A 22,299-nucleotide genomic window follows, 5' to 3' on the forward strand; every position below is an offset into this window, starting at 1 on the left:
CTTGACACCTCATCTGGTTTACATTTTTAGGTTGGCAGTGGAAGGGAGAAATGTAGTCTCTCATAGCTGTTTTCATTTGAACAGATTCTAGCCAAATGAGGTCGGTCTACTTGTTTCCAGTTCACCACTGTAACAGAAGAAGCAAAATACTTTGCCCTGTGGAGGATCATTTTACCTAGTCGTAATTTTCCTCTTGTGTCTTATTTCTTCATATTTTTAGGACATGACATATTGGGGAAAAGCTCTAACTGGAGGAAAAGCTGACAACTACGGTTTTTTAATAAGTAAATAAATATTGAATAAACATTTGCACAGTATGTTGGATGCATGTAGCAATCTTTCATGCTGCGCAGCATGACCGTTTTACTTCTCTGCTATTGTGGGTTTGTTTCAAATTTGAGCCATTTGGTCTCCATTTCAGCACTATGACCATGGAGGAGCTGTTAACATCTCTGCAGAAGAAATGTCGAACAGAGTGTGAGGAAGCTCACCGACAGCTAGTCTGTGCTCTTAATGGCTTAGCTGGTATCCACATCATTAAAGGTAAGACTAGATGGCTGTAGCATATTCTTTACTCTTTTTAGTGGCTAACCATGGTTTAGATGACACCACGTAAAGACAGTGGCTTTTTTTCCAATTCAGGGAAAAAGCCCTAGTGAAGTCATTGCAAACTAGAGGCTTGTAACAGTGTAACAAAAACCATTAATTCTTGATGAAGGAGAGAAGAGTAAGTGTAGTTTGATGGGTCTTTGAGATGTCTTGGCGTGTTTCTGGCTTTTTTCTTTTATGTTCTTTCTTGATTCTATCATCTATACGTACTGGTAGGGTAAAAGAAGCCATCCTTGTAGAATTGTTCTTAACCTGCTTTTGGGTTACCAGTGTTGCTTTGTGGGCTTTCTTTGTGCCCCTTGCCATGCAGACTGCTATGCTGACCATGGGATCTGTTTGCTACTACCTGCTATTTAGCTCTGTCAGATTTTGTCTGAGTTAGGAGGGGAAGAAAGCTTTGAATGAGAAACAAAAATAATTCTATTAATTTCCATGAACAAAATAACAATAACTTAAAGTCCCTTAGTCATGAATGTGAAAGAAATGCCTCTTTGCCAAGTAACAAGTCTTCTAAAGCTGACAAGCTGCTTGAATTTTTCAAGATCATGCTAAAGTATTTCTTCAATGACATATTCTCTAGTCTGTAGTTAGTAGCTTTGAAATACTTTGATTGCAGAATGAATTTTAATTTATTTTTTCAGATAGAATTAAGTACTTGAAAAGATTTCTGTAAAGATTAAATATTTCTAAAACACACTAGTAACAAGAATTGTTTGGCCCTTTTTTAAGAGCAGATCGATGAAAATTGCACCTGGTAAGAAACAAAAGCAGGACTGAGGCAGAGATCTGGTCTATAACTTCCCTCCACCCAGCATTACACTCGGTATTCTATATCAGCAAGGAGGAAGTGCACCTTGTATATGAGCAAGGCCATGAATTTATTTTTAATATTATTGAAATCTTATAGGTCTAATTGTTAGTAGTCCAGATCTGTTTGTTACAGGTGAAAAAAAAGATTGTAATCATGCTAGTTTCTACTACTTGTCTTGCTTTTATGGTCACCTTTCTTCTGGGTCCTGAGGTCAGTGGTTTCATACTGGTGGTGGCAGTACAATGGCCAGTTGTCACTACCTAGAGTCCTTTGTCAGGAGGAATAAGATACTTGTGTTGATGGTTTCTTCTTTCTTAGTCAAGGATCCAACAAGGGTCATTTTTAGGTTTGCTAGCACACTTTTACACCTCTTTCTTTCTTCATTGGTCTGCAGATCCATGTTAACACCAAATTTAGTGTACATTATACCTTTTTATGAATGTTACATGCTATTTCTTTGTTCTCTTTGTTGCCCCTAAAACCAGTTTTGTCCAGCTCTAGGTCTACATTTCTTTGACTGTGGGTGAGTTGTTTATAGCCATGGCTTTCTTATTCACTGCCAAGCCTGTGCTCCATCTCTTAGCATCCCATGGCCATACTCTTCTACACTGCATCCTATATCTTTACTTTTCAAGGCCTCTGCTATTGTTACTGTATTCTTCTATAGTAGGTAATTGTGTTAGTTGTAAATATCTCTATCTACATAGAATAACTGCTTGTTAGTGCTATCTATATAAAGCTGTGATTGTTAGAAAAACCCACACAAATAAATAGCCATAGATATCTAATGAATTAGAGAAATTACTGTCACAGCTAAGCCAAGTAAAAGGTACAGGCAGGTCAATAAAAACTCAAAGGAGGCCTGACAAGCCTCAACCTTGAGGCCTTGCAAATTCAGCACATAGCTTTCTGCCTGCTGCTAGTAATGGCATTGGTATATCGCAGGGGATACCCCTTTACAACTGGCAACTGTTTCAATGTCAGAAGCAGCAAATCTTGTTGACATAGGGTTGTAACACCTCCAGATATGTAGGAAGATGCTTTTTACTCTGTTACTTTCTACATTTCTTGTCCCTGTAATTCTCCAGGTTTTCAGAATCTTCTAAGACTGTTACTGGCTAAGAAAATCTCTTTTGGGAGAAAGAAAATAAATAGTTTTTTCTTTTTTTTTTTTTTTTTGCTGCTTTTCCATATGCAACTTCAATTTTATATTTATTTTTTAATTTATATAATCTGATTTCTGAGAAGTGATTGTGATGTTAGCAGCTTACATCAGTAGTTACGCTCCCTGCATGTATTTACTCATTTCTGCATTTCTGAAGTGCAATGCAACTTTCATTGTTTTCAGTGGAAGACTGAAGAAGGTGTTTGCAGTGTGAATTTAATGATGCATCACTGCAGTGAGTGGTAGATGATGTTATTTCGGTACCACATGTGAGATTTTTTTGGACTTATGCAACTGCGAATACATATTTTAAGATCAAGAAGTCTACAGATCTTGCAGTCACAAGACATTTAATTTGGAAACTGCCTTAGTCTTTGTAAAATGTAATAGTCTTGTCTTTTACTAGTGGGGTTGGGTTTTTTTAGGGGGTGGAGGGTAGCGGAATAAGTAGGGAAGACTTGCTTAAAGACAGGCAGATATTATATAGCCTCTCTGAAAACACCTTAGTATGTAACGAGTTATTGCCAGTCATGATTGTATAATTAAGAACCAAAAAATATATGTGTGTTTTTGTTACTCTGTTAATTCAGGAGAATATGCATTGGCTGCAGAGCTGTACAGAGAAGTGTTAAGATCATCTGAAGAGCACAAAGAAAAGCTCAAAACAGATTCCTTGCAAGTGAGTGAGCATTCAAATATAGAGAGATGTAGTTAAGAACTGGAATACTTTAGATTTAACTTAACAGGTCAGTCTTTTCTTCTTCCCGGTGGTGTGCTGAATTTTTCTTTCTGCCTGCTGTCATTATCGTGCTTGTTAGATAGGGGTCTGTCCAGTTCCCTTTGTTTTTAAAAAGCTACTCTGTTTCTAAAGACTTCTGCTTGTGAGTCATGATATCTCATAAGCAGTGTATGATCTCCACCTGCTGTTCTGCAATAAACTTAACATGCTGAATTCCTTGTCTATGTGACTGCTCGCATTAATTCTACTATATTACACCCTGTAAATACAGGATGCTGAGTTTGCATTGAGAATGATACTAATGTATCAAATGATAGAGAATAATAAAACTGTTGCTCTGCAGAAGATGTTCTCTGAAAGGGCACTAAAATATGAAAAATAATCAAGGGGAATTTTCAGGAAATATATCAATATGTGTTTTGAAAACTGTATTAAAAATATATGTACTTTTTCATGATGAAGAAAGCAATGATTTTGTAACAGCTTTGTATTTCTTCAAGAAATATCAGTTCTAAATTAACCAAAATTCTTTTAAGCATAACAGAATATTTAAAAAATTAAGGACAGATAAATAAGTGATCAGTTATCTATTTCTTTACTTCATTTGTTTCACTGAGTAAGTTATTCTTTGATCATCTTGCACTTGGTCGTCTGATGGCTGTGTGGCATATTTCTTTCATTCTTCCTTCTCCTTTGTGACTTCCCAGAGGCATTTTTCACTTCACATAGCAGTATCAACATAAACTGATAAAACTTTCTTTTCTTAAAATGTACACTGCCTAATATTGTGTTTGTGTAATAAAACTCACCTTCTGTTGAGTACTTGTCAGTTATGTAGGCTTATGCCTTTAAGGTAGGGGCAAACCACTGCTGGCCAGTGCTGTTCAGTGGCTGCGATAGTACAGGGCAAAGGTGAAGTGGATCCAGGAGATGAGAAGGGCACAAGTTCATGATAGCAAAAGTTATCAGTTTGTGCAACATATGCAGGCAGCATAATAATAGGCCTCTGGTTTGGGATGCTTAGGGTGAACACAGGGAAAAAGAATAGAGTTGCCTTATACTAACAATCAAGTTAATGTTGAAGGAAAATAAACAAAACCAGCTTTTTTTTTTCAGTCATCTTTTATTTCAGAAAAATGAAAAATATAAAAAATTTTTGAAGGTCATTGGAGCTGTTTTTTCCTTATACTTTGTTTCACTTTAAATAGGCCAAGTGAATTGTTCCTTATAGTATTCCAAAGTATATTTACAAAACAATGTGCTCTGAGATAAGTAACTTGTTTTCCATGATATTCAAGGGCTGTTTTAATTAGGGGAGTTACTATGGGACAGAATCTGATGACTTTGTATCAAACTTTCCTGCTAATTTGCTTTTGAGGTGTTAAAGAAGGTCTTTTTAATGTTTTATTTCCTGTCTCAGTAAAATGAGGAAAAGAATGTTTATTTACTTTACAAGAAGCTTTAAGATTAACAGAGAAACAAATAAAACTAATTTTAAATTAATACTAATTTCTTCCTATGATCTTTCATTGTTCTTTGAGTTTTTCCTGTCACAGATGTTGATATATATTTTTTTGTGATTGCTGTTGACTCTGTGTGTATTTAGAGACTTCATTCTACACACAATTTGATGGAATTGTTGTTGGCAAAGCACCCAGGAATTCCCCCGACGTTGCGTGATAGCCGACTTGCAGAAGAGGTAAACATTGTTCACATTGTTTAGGTTTTTTTATACTTCAATATTTTTCCCACCTAAAGAAATATCATTAAATAGCTTTCAAGTTAATTACATATATTGGTAAAATCAAGTTTGTCTTGTCAGGTGTTTTTTTGGGCTTACTAATAAATGTTGGATTCTAGAGGAAAATAAATAATGCTAAAAATTAATGCTGAATATCCACAAATGAAAGTGAGTAGCACATAGGTAGCTAACTATTTTAGAATGCTGTGGTGGCTGGGAGTTGCAAGAGAAGGGGGTTGCATTTTTGATTATTCCTCATAAATGAGTTGTTCATAGCTTAAGCTGTCATCTCCTTACAGGCAGAACAACTTCGACGGCATTATATGAGTAAATCCAATGCAGAAGTTGCAGAAGCCCATCAGGCCTTACAGCCAGTTGTTCAGACCATTCGGGAGCTCCAGAGAAAGGCAGGTACCTCTTATATGTTCAGTTTCTCAATTTCATGATTTTTGTTTTAATGTTATTTTCGTGTGTTTATCCAAAACTTCAGCTGTTTGTTATCCCTAACATTTCTTTGAAGGCCTTTTTGGAATTGGACTTGGGCAGTGTGCATGCACATATACACAACCCAGAGCCCCAGAACATATCCTGTGTTCCTCGTGTTAAGAGGCACATGCTACTTGATGAACAGGAGAGTAGAACCAGAAGTATGTGGTGGGATGATTCCAGAACGTTTTAACACAATTTTTTGGTTTTATCTAAACTGTATTTCACTTGTAATTTAGATAAATAAATTACAGGTTTTGACCTGAAACATTTCTGTGGAGTATCAGATGGTATTTTAGTTACTTTCAAAGGAACTGTTACTTGACATGCATTTAATTGTTGTGCTTAATTGTGTTCAGTCAATATGACAATTCAGGTTTCCTGGGAAGGTACAAGCCCATAATGAATTGATGGAAACGTGAGTTAAAATGCTGCTTGTCAGTTGCGGAATATTTAAGAAATAATAAAGAAACGTGGACAAGTGGCACATGAGGCAGTAAACTTCTGCATCTTTTTTCACCATTTAAAATTATAAGGTCACTTCAGTGTTGCTCTTTATTAATTTAGAGAGCTTACTTTTATCTCTTTGAGAGAAAGAAGAAGCTTTGAGATTGCGGTATCCCTATGGAGCTATTCTATATAGATGGCCTCTGTGAATCAAACTTTGCTGAAGCAATTTGAAGGTGTGGAAGTAGGTAGGAATGTAGAAAATTTCTTAGTCATTTATTCATTTAACAGGAAAGGATATTGTTTTAAGCATGCTCTCTTCTTTCACTTCCCATGGAATTTAGCAGTCTGTTTTTAGTGTGGCCTAGAGAGCAGCATAAGCCTGTGCTGCAATGAGTAAAATGGTTGATTGTGGAATGTTCATCTGTTCTTCTGCATACAGATACATTCAGGTTCTCCATGGTGGCTGGATGTCATCCAGACAGCAATACAGTATGCCATCGATGAGGAGCTTGTTCAACGCGTGCAAAACGAAATAACCTGCAATTACAAACAGCAGACCAATAAACTCTCCATGGCAGAGAAGTAAGAGAATAGCTAGAATAAGCTAATGAATACAGTTAAGTCTGCTCAAGTCCTCTTATCAACTTGTGCTAGCAGTTGCAATTAAATCGCAGATGTTTTTGCTTCAGAGCATCTGGGCTGCAATTAGGTTTCAAAAACAGTTCCCCAAAAGTATACCCACATAGAAGTTTTAGAAAGAAAAGCAGGAGTATTACAGTTTTCACCTAGACAAGCATTCTTTTAAATGTTTGTTTGTATTATATAATATAGCTTTACAGTCTTCTGTACTCTTACAACTGCTGAGCAAGAAAAATTGAAACTTTATTGCCTTAAAATTGAAATAAACAAAAAATAAATAAAATTTCAAATAACCTTTGAAAGAAACTGACTTGCTTAAATGGAAAACAGACAGTATCAGAAAATCCTAGTATAATTGCATAAAGTAGCATCACTGTTTTTCTGAGCGAAGAATTTTGGATTTTTTTTAGGTTAGACAACAGTACCACTGTTGTGTGCAATTACAGAATAATGGATTGGGAAGGACATCTAGGGGTTACCTAGGCAAATCCCCAGTTTATAGAACCAGACCAGGGACTCAGCCCAAGCAGGTTGCATAGAGATTTGTCCTTTTGAGTTTAGGACATCTGCAGGGAGGAGGATTTCATGGTCTCTGTGGCATCTGTCTGTGTGGTTGCCTATGTCATGCTGGGGAAAAAAAGTGATTTGTTTTTTTCTTAGTTTAAATTAGCTGTTTAGGAAGTGTATTTTTAAATAGTTATTGCTTACAGGTTGTGTAACTTTGGACAAGCTATCTGCAACTCAACGGTTTCTTTCATGAAATAGTGATAAAACTTACTTCCTTTTAAACTTATTTTAGCATCTGCAGTAAAAAATTAAATGTCTTATGGAGCGTTACTGGTCAGTGGTGGAAACAACAAGTGCTACTCTCTAGCTGAATATTAGAGATGGTTAATCCAGGGTGTAGTGTGTGGGATATAGTCTTAAATCTGAAATGTTTGGTAACTGGTAGTATTAACAACAAACTTGTGATTGTACTTTACATATATTTTCAGACTGCCTGGTTAAGCAAACTGGTCTATTTTATTTTAAAATACGTATTACTTAAATAGGTCATTTTAAATGCTAGTCTTTAGTGTTGTTAAACCTGTGGGTTTTTCCTCCACACTTTATAAAAGGGATGTTTTGGATTAAGCTTTCCATATGAGGTAGAACCACAGCCTTATAATATGCTGTCTTGTATATGAATGCCAGACCTTGTACAAATGATGCACTCTCAGCAAGAGGCCTCTGCTCACAGGGAAAACACAGTATTGGAAGTGCTTTGCTGTTGTTCATGTTCCTACTCCCATCATAAAAGACAAGTAGGTTTCAGGAAAATAGTTCACTGTTCTGCCCATTCAATAATTTTAATTTCAAAAGCTAACTTGCAAAATGTAGTATATTTTTGTGATGGATGCATGTGTCTCTACTCTGATTTGCACAGATGCACAGCAAATCTGTTTAGCCAACAGATGCAAATAAGACTATAATATGTGCAGTTGTTTACCTTTAGTAGATGTGCCTTCTGGACCAGTGTGTTGCAGTTTGATGTTGACTACTTTCTCAACTCTTGGAAAGAATTTCTTTTCTACAAATACCAGACATGATCTCAGGGGATACAGTGGGATGATTTCTTTCAGTTAGCATCACGTGTAGTACTAATAAACATGTGCTTATGATGTAAGCTTCATAAATTGTCTTACATTGCTATTTAGCTATTTCTTTTCTACTTCAAAACACTGAATTAAGTTTGGATTTGGTGCCTCACTGCACTATTTCTTTTTTCTTTAAATCAGATTCCGTGACTGCAGAGGCCTTCAATACCTGCTTACAACCCAGCTGGAGGAAGTAAAGAAGTTCCAGAAGATTGTAAGAGAAGCAGTGAAAAACTTAGAAGGCCCTCCCTCTAAGCAGGTTATTGAGGCTGCCACTATCTGCCATTTGCGACCTGTTAGGCTTCCACTTAACAAGTATGTCCTGAAAATAGAAAACATACTTTAGGGGTCTATTACTAAATTTTACTTCATTTGAAATAAGAAAAGATTAAAGTCTTTAGTCTGTATTTAGGGTTTGTATGCACACAGATCTCACAGATAAGTTTGTTGGAAACATGACCTTACTTTGTTTGGTTTTATTCTTATAAGATCTTCCTGTCAGTTATTATATTGAGTGTATATAGGACTGTTAAGTTGTTCTTTAAGGACTTAATGTGAATTTATATGTTGGAATAGCTAATTGCAGGAATTACTGTATTTTGTTATGAAATTGAGTGCTTCTGTTTCCAATCTTCTGTATTGCAGCTGTGTCTTTTGTAAGGCTGATGAATTGTTCACAGAATATGAGTCAAAGCTCTTTTCTCATACGTAAGTACAAAGCTTTATAAAATTTATTAAAAAAAGTGTAAGGTGAATTGTTTTGTATTTCCTACTTCAACTTTTCTGAAATAACTTTATGAACAAATTGCAGCAGCTTCTTGCTAATGGCCTTGATGGCATTTTTATTAGTTTGGTTTAATTTTTCTACCCAAATATCAATGAAAAAATGATGTACAGGAGACGAGTACATGCCACTTTTCCTCAAGCTGCTATAATATGACCGTACATTTGAAATGAAGCCTTGAACTGTTCAGAAACTGTGTGTATAAATGCAAGTGTGCTAATTAAACACATTCCCATTTGTGCAAGTATTTTTTGTAGTCCAGTTCTAAATGGTACAATACCATACTCATTCTGTATAATCCATAAAGTAACAAATTTTAACTAAAGCCACAATGAGAGAAGAGATTTCGGGTATGAATGCAATTGAGAGACGAAAGAAGGGTCACACCAGCACGAGGTGTGGCAGAAGTATGCGTAGTGGACAGTACTGAGAGGCACAGGTTACATGCAGCCCTCTGTATGCTTTCTCTTTTATTTCTCATATCCTTCATAATGTCAGAATTGCATAATGTCAGAATCTTGAGCTCACTGAGAGAACAATTTGACAAGTCTTTACTGGTAGAAGCTCTGTTTCCCAGTGATTCCAGCAATCATTAGGTAACATTAGGATGTTTCTTAATTGGCATTGATTGTCAAGGAGAGAACTGGGAATTTATAGTGTTCTTAAATAGTGCCATACACAGCAACTTTTGCATTAGAGTTTAACTGGAATTCTTCAGATTTAAGAACTCAGATTTGCTATTTTTTTTATATAATTGTGACATTAATGATTAATAACTACCGAAGGAGCATTAAGATGCGTAAGCCTTTACAAAAGCTGTTGGTGATTTTTGAGCTGACAAAATGGCCTGTATGGTGATTTCATTGCTGGTACCGAGGTCACTGTGTTCATAGCAAGCTTTTGGTGTATTAAGTAATGAAACATCCGTTTATATTTTTCATTTGCTTTATCCTTTAATCAGCTGTTAGAAGGCTGAGATATACAGTGAATAACTAAAAATGGATGTGCAAGAACAAAACCAGTGCTAAGTATTATGTTGTGTTTGTTTTTAAGTGTTAAAGGCCAAATGGCAATATTTGAGGAGATGATAGAAGATGAAGAGGGGCTTGTTGATGACCGTTTGCCCACCACAAGTAGAGGACTGTGGGCAACCAGTGAAACTGAACGTGCCTTGAAAGCTATTCTCTCCTTTGCCAAAGCTCACCGAATGGATGCTAAGCTTACTGAAGAAGGCAGCATATTTTTGGAACTCTATGAAGCATGGAAGAAGGAATATAAGGTACAATAAATAAGACTGTGATGAAAGATTGGTGTAGTCCATTTAATGTAATGTAAACAAAATCAAGCCTGCCTACACAAAGCTTTTTCACGGTGTTTGTTACAGGATTTGATTTAAAATAGTTTATGTATGATATAATAGTTTATTAAAAATATATTGGCTACTAAGCAAATTAGTAAGCAATGTATTTGCATCTGTTAAGATAGTATACTGATATAATTAAATGTGTTCATTATTTAGTTAAATCAGAATTTGGGAAGACTCAGCAAATCAAATGATGGTCCATTCTGTGATTCAGTTTACCTTCAATCTCTAGCTATATGCAGATGTCTTTTCATTATTGCTTTATTTACTGGATCTTGTTTACTACACAATGTGACCAGAAATTATTTGTCTCCTGTTGTTTAGATCAGAGAGAACTACAGGAGTATATGTAAGAAAGTGGAAAGCTTTAGAAGAAGCATTTTACAGTTTTATCTGTAATTTGAAAATGACGGTTTATGTGTATAGTATGCTTCCAGTTGTAGCCATTTCTTTTGCAGAAACCCAGAATTTACTTTTTCTTGGGAGAATTCTATTGGATATTATCTTCACATCACAATAATCTGTAAGACCACTAAAACTCTTAACATTTCTTTAAAACATACTTCATCTTGAAGAAATGTCCTTAGTACTATAATACCTAACTGTTTAAAATTGCTTAATCATTTTTCCTTATTTTATGCAGCATTTGATTAGTCTTGCAAGTAATTTTGTTCTTGAACTTTTAGTTGAATTAGTTATTGTAATAATAAAGGTGTAGAAGACATGGAAGACAGCTGTTTATAGTTGCTTATGAAGAGAAACTGGAAAAGAACACAGGTCTTTCACGTCACAGATGATCTCTGTACTGTTTGTTTTCCATTGTAATTTGTTGTAGTGCCTGAATGACAGGAAAGAAATATTATTCCTTACTCCAGAAGGATTTTTACATTACATATTGTATGGCAGAGTCATGTAAAGGGAACTCAACTGAGATCTGCTACTGATTTGTTTAGGTTTTTCTTACAGTTACTTCATGAATATTGGATGGTGCTGAGGGATCATGTGTCTGCTATTGATGAACTGGCAATGGCAACAGAACGACTGAGAGTGCGTCATCCTGATGAGCCAAAACCAAATCCACCAGTTCTCTACATTATAGAACCACATGAGGTACAGTACTTGGCAGGAAAGAAATGGTATTTTTCTCAAATAACCTACCACCTATAAAAATAGAATCTGTATCTAGATCTATATCTAAGGTCTATAATATGTTTCTGTTTCCATTTCAGAAAGCCTTGGTGGAGTAAAGAATTCCTATCTATTTCTACATTCAGTGTACAGGCCTTTTTGAGCTTGTTACTCTTATTTTCATATATTTTTGTCAGCCCTCTGACTGTAATAGTGGTGTGTTTCCAAAAGACTGCTTTCCTTCCAGCAGTAGGTGAAAGTCCCAGAGCCATTCTCTACAGTTGCACAGTTTTCCCAGCTGGCGGAAAGTTAAATTGACTTGATTTCTCAGCCATATAGCTACTTTCCACAAGGCCCTAAATAAAAGACAGTGAAAGCCTAAAAGATAAATCTTTTTTGCAGTATCATGGAATTTCTGAGACACTTTCTGTAGGAAAATAGATATTTGATCTGTGCATTAAAGCAATTTTTAAAATGCAACACTTTGCTTAATGAGTGTTTGACAGTTTGATTTATGTATGTGTGCAACAATAAAAGGCACAGTCATTACTTTGGACTTCATCCTTTGGGTCCTTGCCTCTTCTGTAGTTTTAATAACTATGCCACTTCCAACTAAATAATCTAGAAAGGAGTCAGCTTGATGTTTCTGTCTTTGCATATGTTAAATAGAAAGTGAAAGCTTTTAAGAAGTATGAATCAAGTAATTAATTTTTTCTTATGCCCTGTTTTTGGAACCACAAGTAGAGTTTAGGATGTATTTGGCTCTAAGAAGGTAGATAAGTTGAATTATATTTGAAAGAAACTTTAAAAAAATAAAGTTATTTTAAATTGGGTTTGTCTCTGGAAAGAATTTATAATGCAAATAATAAAAGAGCAAGTTTTCTCAGCCCATTCACGGTACTGTGTTCTTACTGTATACAGGAGAGGAATTGATAATCATGTGCCTGAGGAGAAGCACATCTTAAATCTGTGAAACTAACTGTTCTTCAGGCTGCTTAGCTATGTTTTTTTTCTTGCTTTTTAATACATGTTTAATACTATTTCCACAGGTAGAACAAAACAGAGTGAAACTTTTGAATGACAAGGCAGTTGCCAAATCTCAGCTTCAAAAGAAATTAGGACAACTTTTGTATCTCACTAATCTGGAGAAAGTAAGATTTACAGCTCCTTGGTCATTCCCATAGTGATGCACTCTCTTTACCTAGTAGAACAAACCTACCATTACTTTTATTTAAAGCTTGCATTTTAAAGGAAATGTATTTTTTGTGAAGTTTCATTGCATGTTGGAATACAGTGTGGTGTTCTTTGCGTTATTGAATAGTCATAAACTTTATTACATTTTATATTTGTGCTATTTGTTTAATTGTGCAGTTACAAAACTATGAACTACTTTTATATAGTTAAAGCTTTCATTAAAACTAACTGGATCATGTTTAGCAGAAGCTTTGTAAAATTATGTACCTCTCCATGTACAAAGAGCTTACCATCTTAAGCAGAAGAATAATCAGATGTGTGGACTAAATTAGTATTAAAAAAAAATAAAACGTGTATGTTACACTATTTTAATCGTAATGTTCAAGTGCGTACAATTACACTTAAGAAAGCATAGTTAAGCATGAAGTATATTTACGTGTTTTTACAACAATGTAGAGCTGATAGAAAAATATGAGGAGTTTCTTGTTTGAAGCTTGTATTTTACCAGGATTTTTCAAAACTGTAATAAGAAATGTAGATCTGAAGGGTGTCAGTGTGAAAAGTGCTCCTTTTACTAACCTTAAATTACGTATTTTTTAACTCCTCAAAATAGACTTATTCATGAATGGTATTTCTTAATTTGCTCACACAATTTATTCTAAGGACTTAATTATTCATTTTTTTTCTAGAATATAGTATAACTTCTTATTTGTTGAAACATAAAGGTTTTTTTTTTTCTAATTTGTAGTCTCAGGATAAAACTACAGGGGGTGTTAACCCAGAACCATGTCCAATCTGTGCACGCCAACTGGGAAAACAGGTAAGTTAGTCAGCAGGGTTTTGGTTTTAGAACCAGAGCTGAGTCAGTTGTATTTCAAATTTTCAACATCTGCTTTTAAATGAACTTGGTATTGAAATAGGGGAAATAAGCCCTTTCCTATAAAGTACCAGCCAACCTCTCTCCTGAAATGTCACCTTGTGCAGTTGCAAGTACCTCTGCTGCCTTTAGCTGTTGAAGTGAATTTGTAAGTATTTTGACAGAAGTCTTCCAGAAATTGTTACTGATGGTTTCATAGCTGAAGTTTTGCTTTCATAGTTCTATCAGAAAAAAAAAATGTCATTTATAAGCTAATAGAATGAAGAAATAGATAAGTTTCTGTAGTATGCTGTTGTGTTTTATTGTAACTGCTCTTATTGATATTATTTTTTTATTCTAGACTTTAAAGAAATGGACATTAGCTACTTAAACAGTAGTAAAACATAATAGAATAAAGACTGACAATCTGGATTTATTTCCTCACCACTTGCCTCTTGAACTTCAGGAGTTGAAACTTAAGCAAGATTTAATCAAAACAGATCCATATAATAAAGTACAAAGCCATAGTTATATATTACTGACCATGTAGAAACATGAAAGGACTCCTGTACAGTCGAATTACATTGACTCATTTTCAAGGGTAGCTGGTTTAAGGTGTTTTGGCTTCTGTTAGCTTTATAGACATGTAAGCATGAACGGCTGTCCTGCTGATGACAAAATTCCCTCTGTGCAATTCGTACTAGAGTGATACAGGTTTTCACAGAACAGTTGTTTACCCTGTTAACTGCCTTTATCACAGAATGTCTAGATTGGAAAAGACGTCTTAGATCATCGAATCCAACCATTCCTATCTGCCACTAACCTTGCCCCTCTTCTAAATAACCCCAGGGAAGATGACTTAACCACCTCCCTGGGCAACCTGTGCCAGTGCCCAAAAACCCTTTCTGTGAAAAACTTTTCCGATGTCCAGTCTGAATCATAGAATAACCAGGTTGGAAGAGACCCACCAGATCATCGAGTCCAACCATTCCTATCAAACACTAAACCATGCCCCTTAACACCTTGTCCACCCGTGCCTTAACCACTTCCAGGGAAGGTGACTCAACCACCTCTCCTGCTCCCTGGGCAGCCTGAACCTCCCCTGGTGGAGCTTGACGCCATTCCCTCTTGTCCTGTCACTTGGAAGAAGAGGCCAGCACCCTCCTCTCTACAACCTCCTTTCAGGTAGTTGTAGAGAGCAGTAAGGTCTCCCCTCAGCCTCCTCTTCTCAAGGCTAAGCCACCCCAGCTCTCTCAGCTGCTCCTCTTAAGACTTGTTCTCCAGCCCCTTCACCAGCTTCGTTTCTCCCCTTTGGACACGCTCATCTGCGTCATCTCTGAGCAGGAGGATATCACTGAAAGCAAAAATACTGTTTTCTTTAACTTTGGCTGAGACTGCCACTTAGGATGATAGTAGCCCCATGTTGCAAGGAACTTTTGGAATGCTTAGCATAATTGAAAGGACTTTACAAAGCCTAAAGTATCTTTTGCGTGATAATCACTAGCCACGTCAATTCCCTTTGCTACTTTCTTTTTTCCCTTTTAGAATGGCCTGTAGAGCAGACTAATACAGAGTTAAGACCTTATTTTTAGGTGCAAAATCATTGGTTTACTTCTCTGTTACAGAAGGTCACAGCCAACACATAGATGTTCCAGGACCTGAAGGATAGCTTCTGAAATGCACTGTCTTGTTTCTAATATATTCTGTCAAAAAAAGATTAAGTATTTCTGTAAATACTTAATCTCTATGCTTAACCTGTGTGTTAAGAATCATTCACAGAAGTGAAAGACTGTAGTATCTTCTTCAAGTTTAAAACTGGGAAAATGAAAAAATTAACAATAAATGCAGAGGACTTTCTGTGGATCATGACTTTCTGTGCTGGAAAACCTTGAAATCCAGGCTTTTTAGCAGCTGGAGTGGTACAAATTCTAGAATTCTTCAATTTTAATTTAATTAGTTTAATTAAAATTATGTTTCTATGAAAATGTAGCTTATAGTGTACTGGTAACCTAGTTCTCTTGCATTGATCCGAAACTAATACTTTGTTTTGTTGGGGTTTTTTAATAGTGGGCAGTGCTGACGTGTGGACATTGTTTTTGTAACGAGTGTATAGCTATCATCATAGAGCAGTACAGCGTTGGCACCCGCCGGAGCTCAATTAAATGCGCCATTTGCAGGCAGACAACATCTCATAAAGAAATATCTTATGTCTTCACTGCAGAAACTGCAAATCAGGAAGATGATATTCCTGTAAAGGTACGTTGTTTACATGAGCTTTGTGGCTCACACTTTCAGCAGTGTAGTTTTATCATATACTGCATTTAGGCAGATGAACTAGAGCTTCCTGCCTGTCTGCATTTTAATCTTGTTGGTGTTTGGTTAAAGCCCCGCTGACTGTATACATATACCTACTGAAAAGATGATTGTTGAATAAAGTGTGACTTTTGATCTTAAAATGACTCCCTGCCTGGGCTATCCCTTTCTCAAAGGGCTTTCACTGACCATATATAGCTCTGTTAAAGACCAGTAACTGTGTTTTCCAGTGTGACTTTCTGTGTTTATTCCTTTTAGCTTAGTTTTCTTGAAGGCAAATGTGAAAGAAAAGCAGCATCTCTGAGTCTATAGCAATACTGACACATACATAGTGCGTAGATACATTTTTGCTTTGCACAAAAACTGTTAGACCCGATGGTGTTAAACCAAATGCCTAGGGTTATTGCAGTTGTGTTAAAAACAGAGGATTCTGGACTAAAATGCAAAGGTAAAAGACTAATATTGGTAAAATTTTTATTTAGATTATACTGCTGTCTTAATTAAAATATATAATACAGCTGGACATACCTATAATAGTTCTAATGTGGTTATTTTATTCAAAAGTAGTAATTAAATGTTTTGACAGAGTTCGATGGTACCTCTGCAGGTCTCCTTGAACCTTGCAGGTGTAGGGGAGTTGTTGGACTGTACTGAAGTCAGTGCTAACCACATTCACACTACTTATGTCAACCTGCCTGAAAAGCTGCAGTTCCATTTTATGAGTAGCTGCTTTCTAACTCAAATTGTTAGATTTGAAGTAGTTGACGGCACGTGGCACCAGGGGGAGTAAATAGGCTATGTTTTTGAAGTGCTAGTTATTAGGACCTCATTTCATATGGTTTTTTTAAACAGGTGTTTCCTCAGGGTTTAGAGATATTACCCTGTTTCTAACCAGAAAATTCTAAATGTTTCATAAATTACATTACAAAATGTAAATAGAATAACTAAATTTCATAAATAAAAATTGGAACATATCATCTATGTTCCTATGTAAAGGGTTGTAGTGTTTTCTTGAAGTATTTCTGCATCAAAAACTTGAGGCAAAGTAAAACCATGAATTCTGTGTGAAGTCCCAAGTCATCTTGAGAAAATTTCATTCTTATTTCAAGAAAAATTAGCAATTTATACTGTACCTTCATTGTACGTACTATCAAAATAGGTAGCATTGTTAAAAATCCCCAGCTGGTATTTCTGTTAGGACAGTTCACAAAGGATAACCAAGTTACTATGGTTTTTATAGAATACTGAGGTTAACAACAATACCTTGCAGTATATATATGAAAATTGTGATTTATTCAGGTTTTTTTTTATTTTTACCTGAACTTTTTCAGCCTCTCTGCTCTCTTGTCAGTATCCAGTACCTCCATCTTTTTTTCTCTTTTTATTCTCCTTTTTTTTTTCTTTTGTCATGTCATATACGTCTTAGAATCATAGAACCATAGAATGGTTTGGGTTGGAAGGGACCTTAAAGATGGTCAAGTTCAACCTGCCTGCCTTGGGCAGGGACACCTTCCACTACATCAGGTTGCTCATAGCCTGATCCAGCCTGGTCTTGAAACCCTCCAAGGACGACTTCTCTGGACAACCTGTTCCAGTGCCTCACCACCCTTAAAGTAAAAATTTCTTACTAATACCTACCCTAAGTCTCCCCTCTTTCAGCTCCAAACCATTACCTCTCATTCTATCACTGCACTCTCTGATAAAGAGCCTCCTCCCTGGCTTTCCTGTAAGCCCCCTTTAAGTACTGGAAGGCTGCTATAAGGTTTCTTGCTCTTCATTGTATCATCACTAGCAATCTTAAGTTTAATGCCTTGAATGCAAAAGGACTACTGCAAATGGGGCCGTTTTATGTTAAGAGAGAGGTTGCTGGCATCCTTGCATGTTTTGGTTCTGTAAATGCTTCCAGTGTCTGGTCAGTATTGCGCTGGGTTTTGCCAGCTTGTCATCTGAGACAGAAATTGCTTAATAGGGTATTTTTGAATCTAATGTGTCCTGTTCTGTAATTAATTAGAACTAGTTAATCTGTCATAAATACTTATCTGGGTATTCAGTGGGGTAACATATTCTAAAACAGACTGAAAACAAAGAGCTCATGATACTTCTATAAATCCTATCTCTCCATAAATATTGAGAAGAAAATTAATTTTTTTTATGCCCTGTGGACCAAAGCTTTAGTCTATTGTTAATTCAAAGACAAGTCTAATATTATTTATCTAATACGATGTAAGCAGAGGGATGGAGAACTTAAGTTATCTTGTTTGAAAACTAGAGCAGTGAGACTGTAACCACTTTGATCATTGTGCTATTCTCTTCTTTGCCATTGTTCCTCTGACTTGTCTAGTACAAAGTCATGTTTGTAACATCTGAGTCACAGGAATCCTAAGGGCTGGAAGGATCAATAATACTGGCTAAAGCTACTATCTCTTACAGCAGGGAAAAAACAGGAGCTATGATAAGGTCCAAAAAGAGTCTGTGAAGAACACAGAGCAGATGAGCAGGAATAGTCATAACTGAGTCAGAGATGGATGTTATCAGGAAAGTTCATAAATGACCTTAGGATATATAGTAAATGCCAAAATTTAATCTCAAATCTTCTAACTGAAGGTGGTTATGATTGAAAGGCAGCTGCTGGAGGGCTGCAAATATGTCATTCGTCCATGCAGATCTTAACACCTGCTGACAATAAGCATTTTTAATTGTCTGTCAAACTTTTGGAAACAATGATAATGTCTACCAGGTGCAACAGAGTTGTTACGAAAAAAGCTGGTTTACTTCTGTGTCTGTGTCACAGAGTTGAGATCACTGTGGAAGAGCCTGGAAATAAAATGGTACTTTTTGTAGCTTATGGTAAAGTAGTCTGCAGAAAGTCTTTTACGTGTATTTCTGGAGCATTCATTTAGCTGTGTAACATATGAATGATCAAGCAGCCCAGCACTGGTTCCCAACTTGTGCTTAGTCTGCTGACATACTTCCCCACCAATTCCGCGAGCAGCAGAGCTTCAGTAAATTTGATCTCTCATTGTCGCAAGCCAGCATACTTAATTCAATGTTCAGAGGACAGGTGCAGACAGAAATAAAACAATATTTGTCCAGCTGAATCTAGTGCAGCTTGAAATTACTGTGCATGTAAGAACTAGTAAAGAAGTTAAATAAGAGCTGCTTAAAAAAACACATTAGGTAAAATTGCTGTAATGCAAAGTACATAAGGAATAGAGGGAGATGCCAAAAGAACTGTTTCTCAGAACCCTCTTCCTGACTAAAGGGAAAAGAGGGGAGCACAGAAATCAAAGTGGACAAGAGGTAGAAAGTATTATTTGATTCATTAGGCACTGAAATAATTCTGAATGCAGAATATGAAGATATTTTCATTGCAGCATGTGATCCTTCAAGTATTAATTTGATTATATTTACCAATTATTATTTTAACCATAATTAACAAGCTTCACAGTACTGAGCATAAGTTTGGTGTTGCCAGAATGAGAAACAAAAGCAATAGAAGCAGAGTTCAGGTAGGTTTTTTTCACTGCCAGTTTACAGGAATTACAGTTAACGGGGGGGAAATTTAAACGTGCCTTTGGAAGGTTTCGTTAAAGATTGTGCCACTAAGTTAAACCTCAGAAGGCTTAACTAGCTTGATTGTTGCAACAATGCTGCTGGGGCTATTCATTCTGCCTCATGGAGATCTACATAGGTGTAACTATGGCTTTTCATTCTTCTGTGTGCTGGACATGCAGTAATACACCACTGATCCTATAGTGTTGTATTGTAAGGGATGGATAAAAGGAATTAGTGCTACTTAACCTGCCCCTCCTCCGGGCTGCTGATTTTTAATTTTCTGTAAGATACATTGGAGTCCTAATAACATTATTTAATAAAGCAATTAATGTGGAAGGAGTTGTTTAATATCCTACTTTACTAATGCTCTTTTACTTTTCAAAGGGAAGTCACTCCACCAAAGTGGAAGCTGTGGTCCGAACGCTGAAGAGAATTCAATTTAAAGATCCAGGGGCTAAATCCTTAGTTTTCTCGACGGTATTAATTACTATTTTCTGTCTTGGCTTTATGGGTGTGTGGGTTTAAAGCGGTCATTATATTTTTAGGAATTAGTTTAGCTACCAAAATGTTGAATCGCTCTGTACAGCCTCTTGATTGTTTTGAAAATTTGTAGGGCAATTCCTGTAACTGGGATGCGAACAATAATGAGAGTCACTAGATGTAAAAGCTGGTTTCTTTAAGGAGCAAAGATTTAGATTTATATGGAAGCATTAGAAATTCTAGATATTTCTAAATGTAATGTCTGTGTATTTTTGATACATTGTAAGACTGGTTTTATGATGGTTACCAATTTCTTTTATTCAAGCTGATCTTTTTAATTACTTTAGTTTTATGAAAGGTTCAGTTTCTGGCATGCAAATCTATTTTTTCTTTTAAATTGCAAATGCTAGTATTTTGAAAGGCCTTTTTATCTACTCTTTCTTAGGAAAGTTAATATAATTTAGTTGTTATTACTGTTTGTAATGTTGAATTACTTTTATTGTGTTGTGTATTTTTGGGGTTTTTTTTACAGTGGCAAGATGTGTTGGACATAATTTCAAAAGCCTTGTATGACAACAACATGATTTTTTCTCAGATCAATGGAATTAGTAAATTTCAGGTACTGAAATTCAGATATTTTTTTTAATTATTTTCAGTGGGGCAAATTTCAGTTCATAGAAGTTGGTTTCATCCTTTTACTTCATTGCTTCATTTGAGAAACAAAAGCAGCAAGTTTGTTTAGCAGAAGCTTTGATCTCATTAATTCTAAAAATCATAATCACAAAAAGCCACAATTCAGAGCCTCTGGAGATAATCAGTACATTCACTTTCAAGAATAGTGTTGGCATGGACGTTAAGGATGAGACACGGTGATCACTGTGGCAATAAGTTCTTGCCTTCCTGATATCTGTCAAGCATCTGTTCTGGCATGACAGGTCTTGGATCAGTCAGACTGCAAGATGTCTCTCTGGGCCCTTTAGTAGCTGCTGTAATTTCTTGAAATTACAGAGATGTCCTTCCACATTCTTTATTGAAGAACTTTTGTCACAATGCTGTGATGTTTGCCTTTCAGGAAAATCTGTCTGCGTTTAAATATGATCCCAACATCAATATTTTGCTGCTGCCTCTTCACACTGGTTCCAATGGATTAAACATCATCGAAGCAACTCATGTTCTGCTTGTGGAGCCCATTCTGAATCCTGCACATGAGCTACAGGCTATTGGCAGAGTGCATCGTATTGGCCAGACAAAGTAAGAATTAAAATCGTATTGGGTGGTTTAGATATGGTTCAGAATAGAACCGTATACTGCAATCAGAATAAATCTAGTTCACTGAACTTCTCAAGTTTGGAGATGATGGCATTTGTAGGAATTCTGTTTTTAAAAATGATCATATAAGGGACAAAGATTAAAATAAAAAAGTTTGCTGAAAACACACACTGTGTACTTTAGGTAGTTTGTTTGTGCTCTGAGGGTAAGATGCAGAAGCAAATTGTGTTTAGGCATTTAGGAGGAGTGTAGGCTCTTGAGCCCAAAATCCTGAAAAACCTTCTTCAGCTGCTGCCCTATTTTGTGTGTGTGATTGGTGCCTTAGCTTTTAACTTCTAAATTCTGCTTGTAAGCATGTCCAGAAGTGTCTTAGCTTTACAGATCTGAGCAACTCACTCTTTATATCATATGTGGCTAGGTTCAGACGTGGCCCTTCCTATTTTCCTTGAGAGCTTCTTCTCATTGGGCATTCCCAGCTCCACATTAGGAGGGTTGGGGGTTTGGAGCCAGGGGAGCCCAAAAAAAGAACATTACAGCACACGCTTTTTAGAACTGATAAGTTTTCAAATCACAGTTCTCCCCTCACCCTGTCCAGACCTTTTTGAAGACATTAATGAGTTTGCATATCTTTTGTTTGTTTTAGTGTTGTAGATTTTACGTGGGTAGCGTTGAATACTTAACAAAGGTTTTGGAAAGTTTGATTTCCTTTCATTTGAAAAAATAGTAAATCACTGTACATGAAGAACAAAAAATAGCTGGAGTGAATTCTGGAATAATAATATTCTAGAGTAACAGTGGGGGTTGAGCTCTAGAAATGAAGGCAAAGCAAGAGGGCATGAATGAGCATGTATACGAAAGAATGTTTATAAACAAATGGGTATTTGGGTGTGTTGGTAAAGACTTTGAATTAACTATGAGGGCATAGGAAGACTGATTGCCACAGCCTGCATTATTGTTTGACATGATGCTGGCACAAAAGGTCTGGCAAAAGCCTTGCAATAAAACCAGCAGGAACATATGCTGTACTACTTAAGAATAAGACCTCAGAAAGGCTTATTTGAAAAACAGCCATGATCAAGT

General features: G+C 36.1%; 1 protein-coding gene across 2 annotated transcripts in view; it reads left to right on the top strand.

Annotated features, from left to right (window-relative positions):
- SHPRH (SNF2 histone linker PHD RING helicase) overlaps positions 1-22,299 on the top strand; it is a 45,020-nt gene that overhangs the window by 17,894 nt on the left and 4,827 nt on the right. For both annotated transcript variants that reach the window (XM_069852170.1, XM_069852171.1), the window contains 15 exons: positions 422-543; positions 3,176-3,264; positions 4,931-5,023; positions 5,365-5,472; positions 6,441-6,583; positions 8,419-8,592; positions 8,923-8,985; positions 10,115-10,340; positions 11,391-11,534; positions 12,602-12,703; positions 13,495-13,566; positions 15,670-15,858; positions 19,855-19,947; positions 20,483-20,569; positions 21,023-21,201. In XM_069852170.1, the coding sequence (XP_069708271.1) occupies positions 422-543; positions 3,176-3,264; positions 4,931-5,023; positions 5,365-5,472; positions 6,441-6,583; positions 8,419-8,592; positions 8,923-8,985; positions 10,115-10,340; positions 11,391-11,534; positions 12,602-12,703; positions 13,495-13,566; positions 15,670-15,858; positions 19,855-19,947; positions 20,483-20,569; positions 21,023-21,201 (1,884 nt within the window). The remainder of the gene's footprint in view (positions 1-421; positions 544-3,175; positions 3,265-4,930; positions 5,024-5,364; positions 5,473-6,440; positions 6,584-8,418; positions 8,593-8,922; positions 8,986-10,114; positions 10,341-11,390; positions 11,535-12,601; positions 12,704-13,494; positions 13,567-15,669; positions 15,859-19,854; positions 19,948-20,482; positions 20,570-21,022; positions 21,202-22,299) is intronic.

The sequence above is a fragment of the Phaenicophaeus curvirostris genome, chromosome 2 (genome assembly GCF_032191515.1).
Source record: "Phaenicophaeus curvirostris isolate KB17595 chromosome 2, BPBGC_Pcur_1.0, whole genome shotgun sequence".
Classification (NCBI taxonomy): Eukaryota; Metazoa; Chordata; class Aves; order Cuculiformes; family Cuculidae; genus Phaenicophaeus; species Phaenicophaeus curvirostris.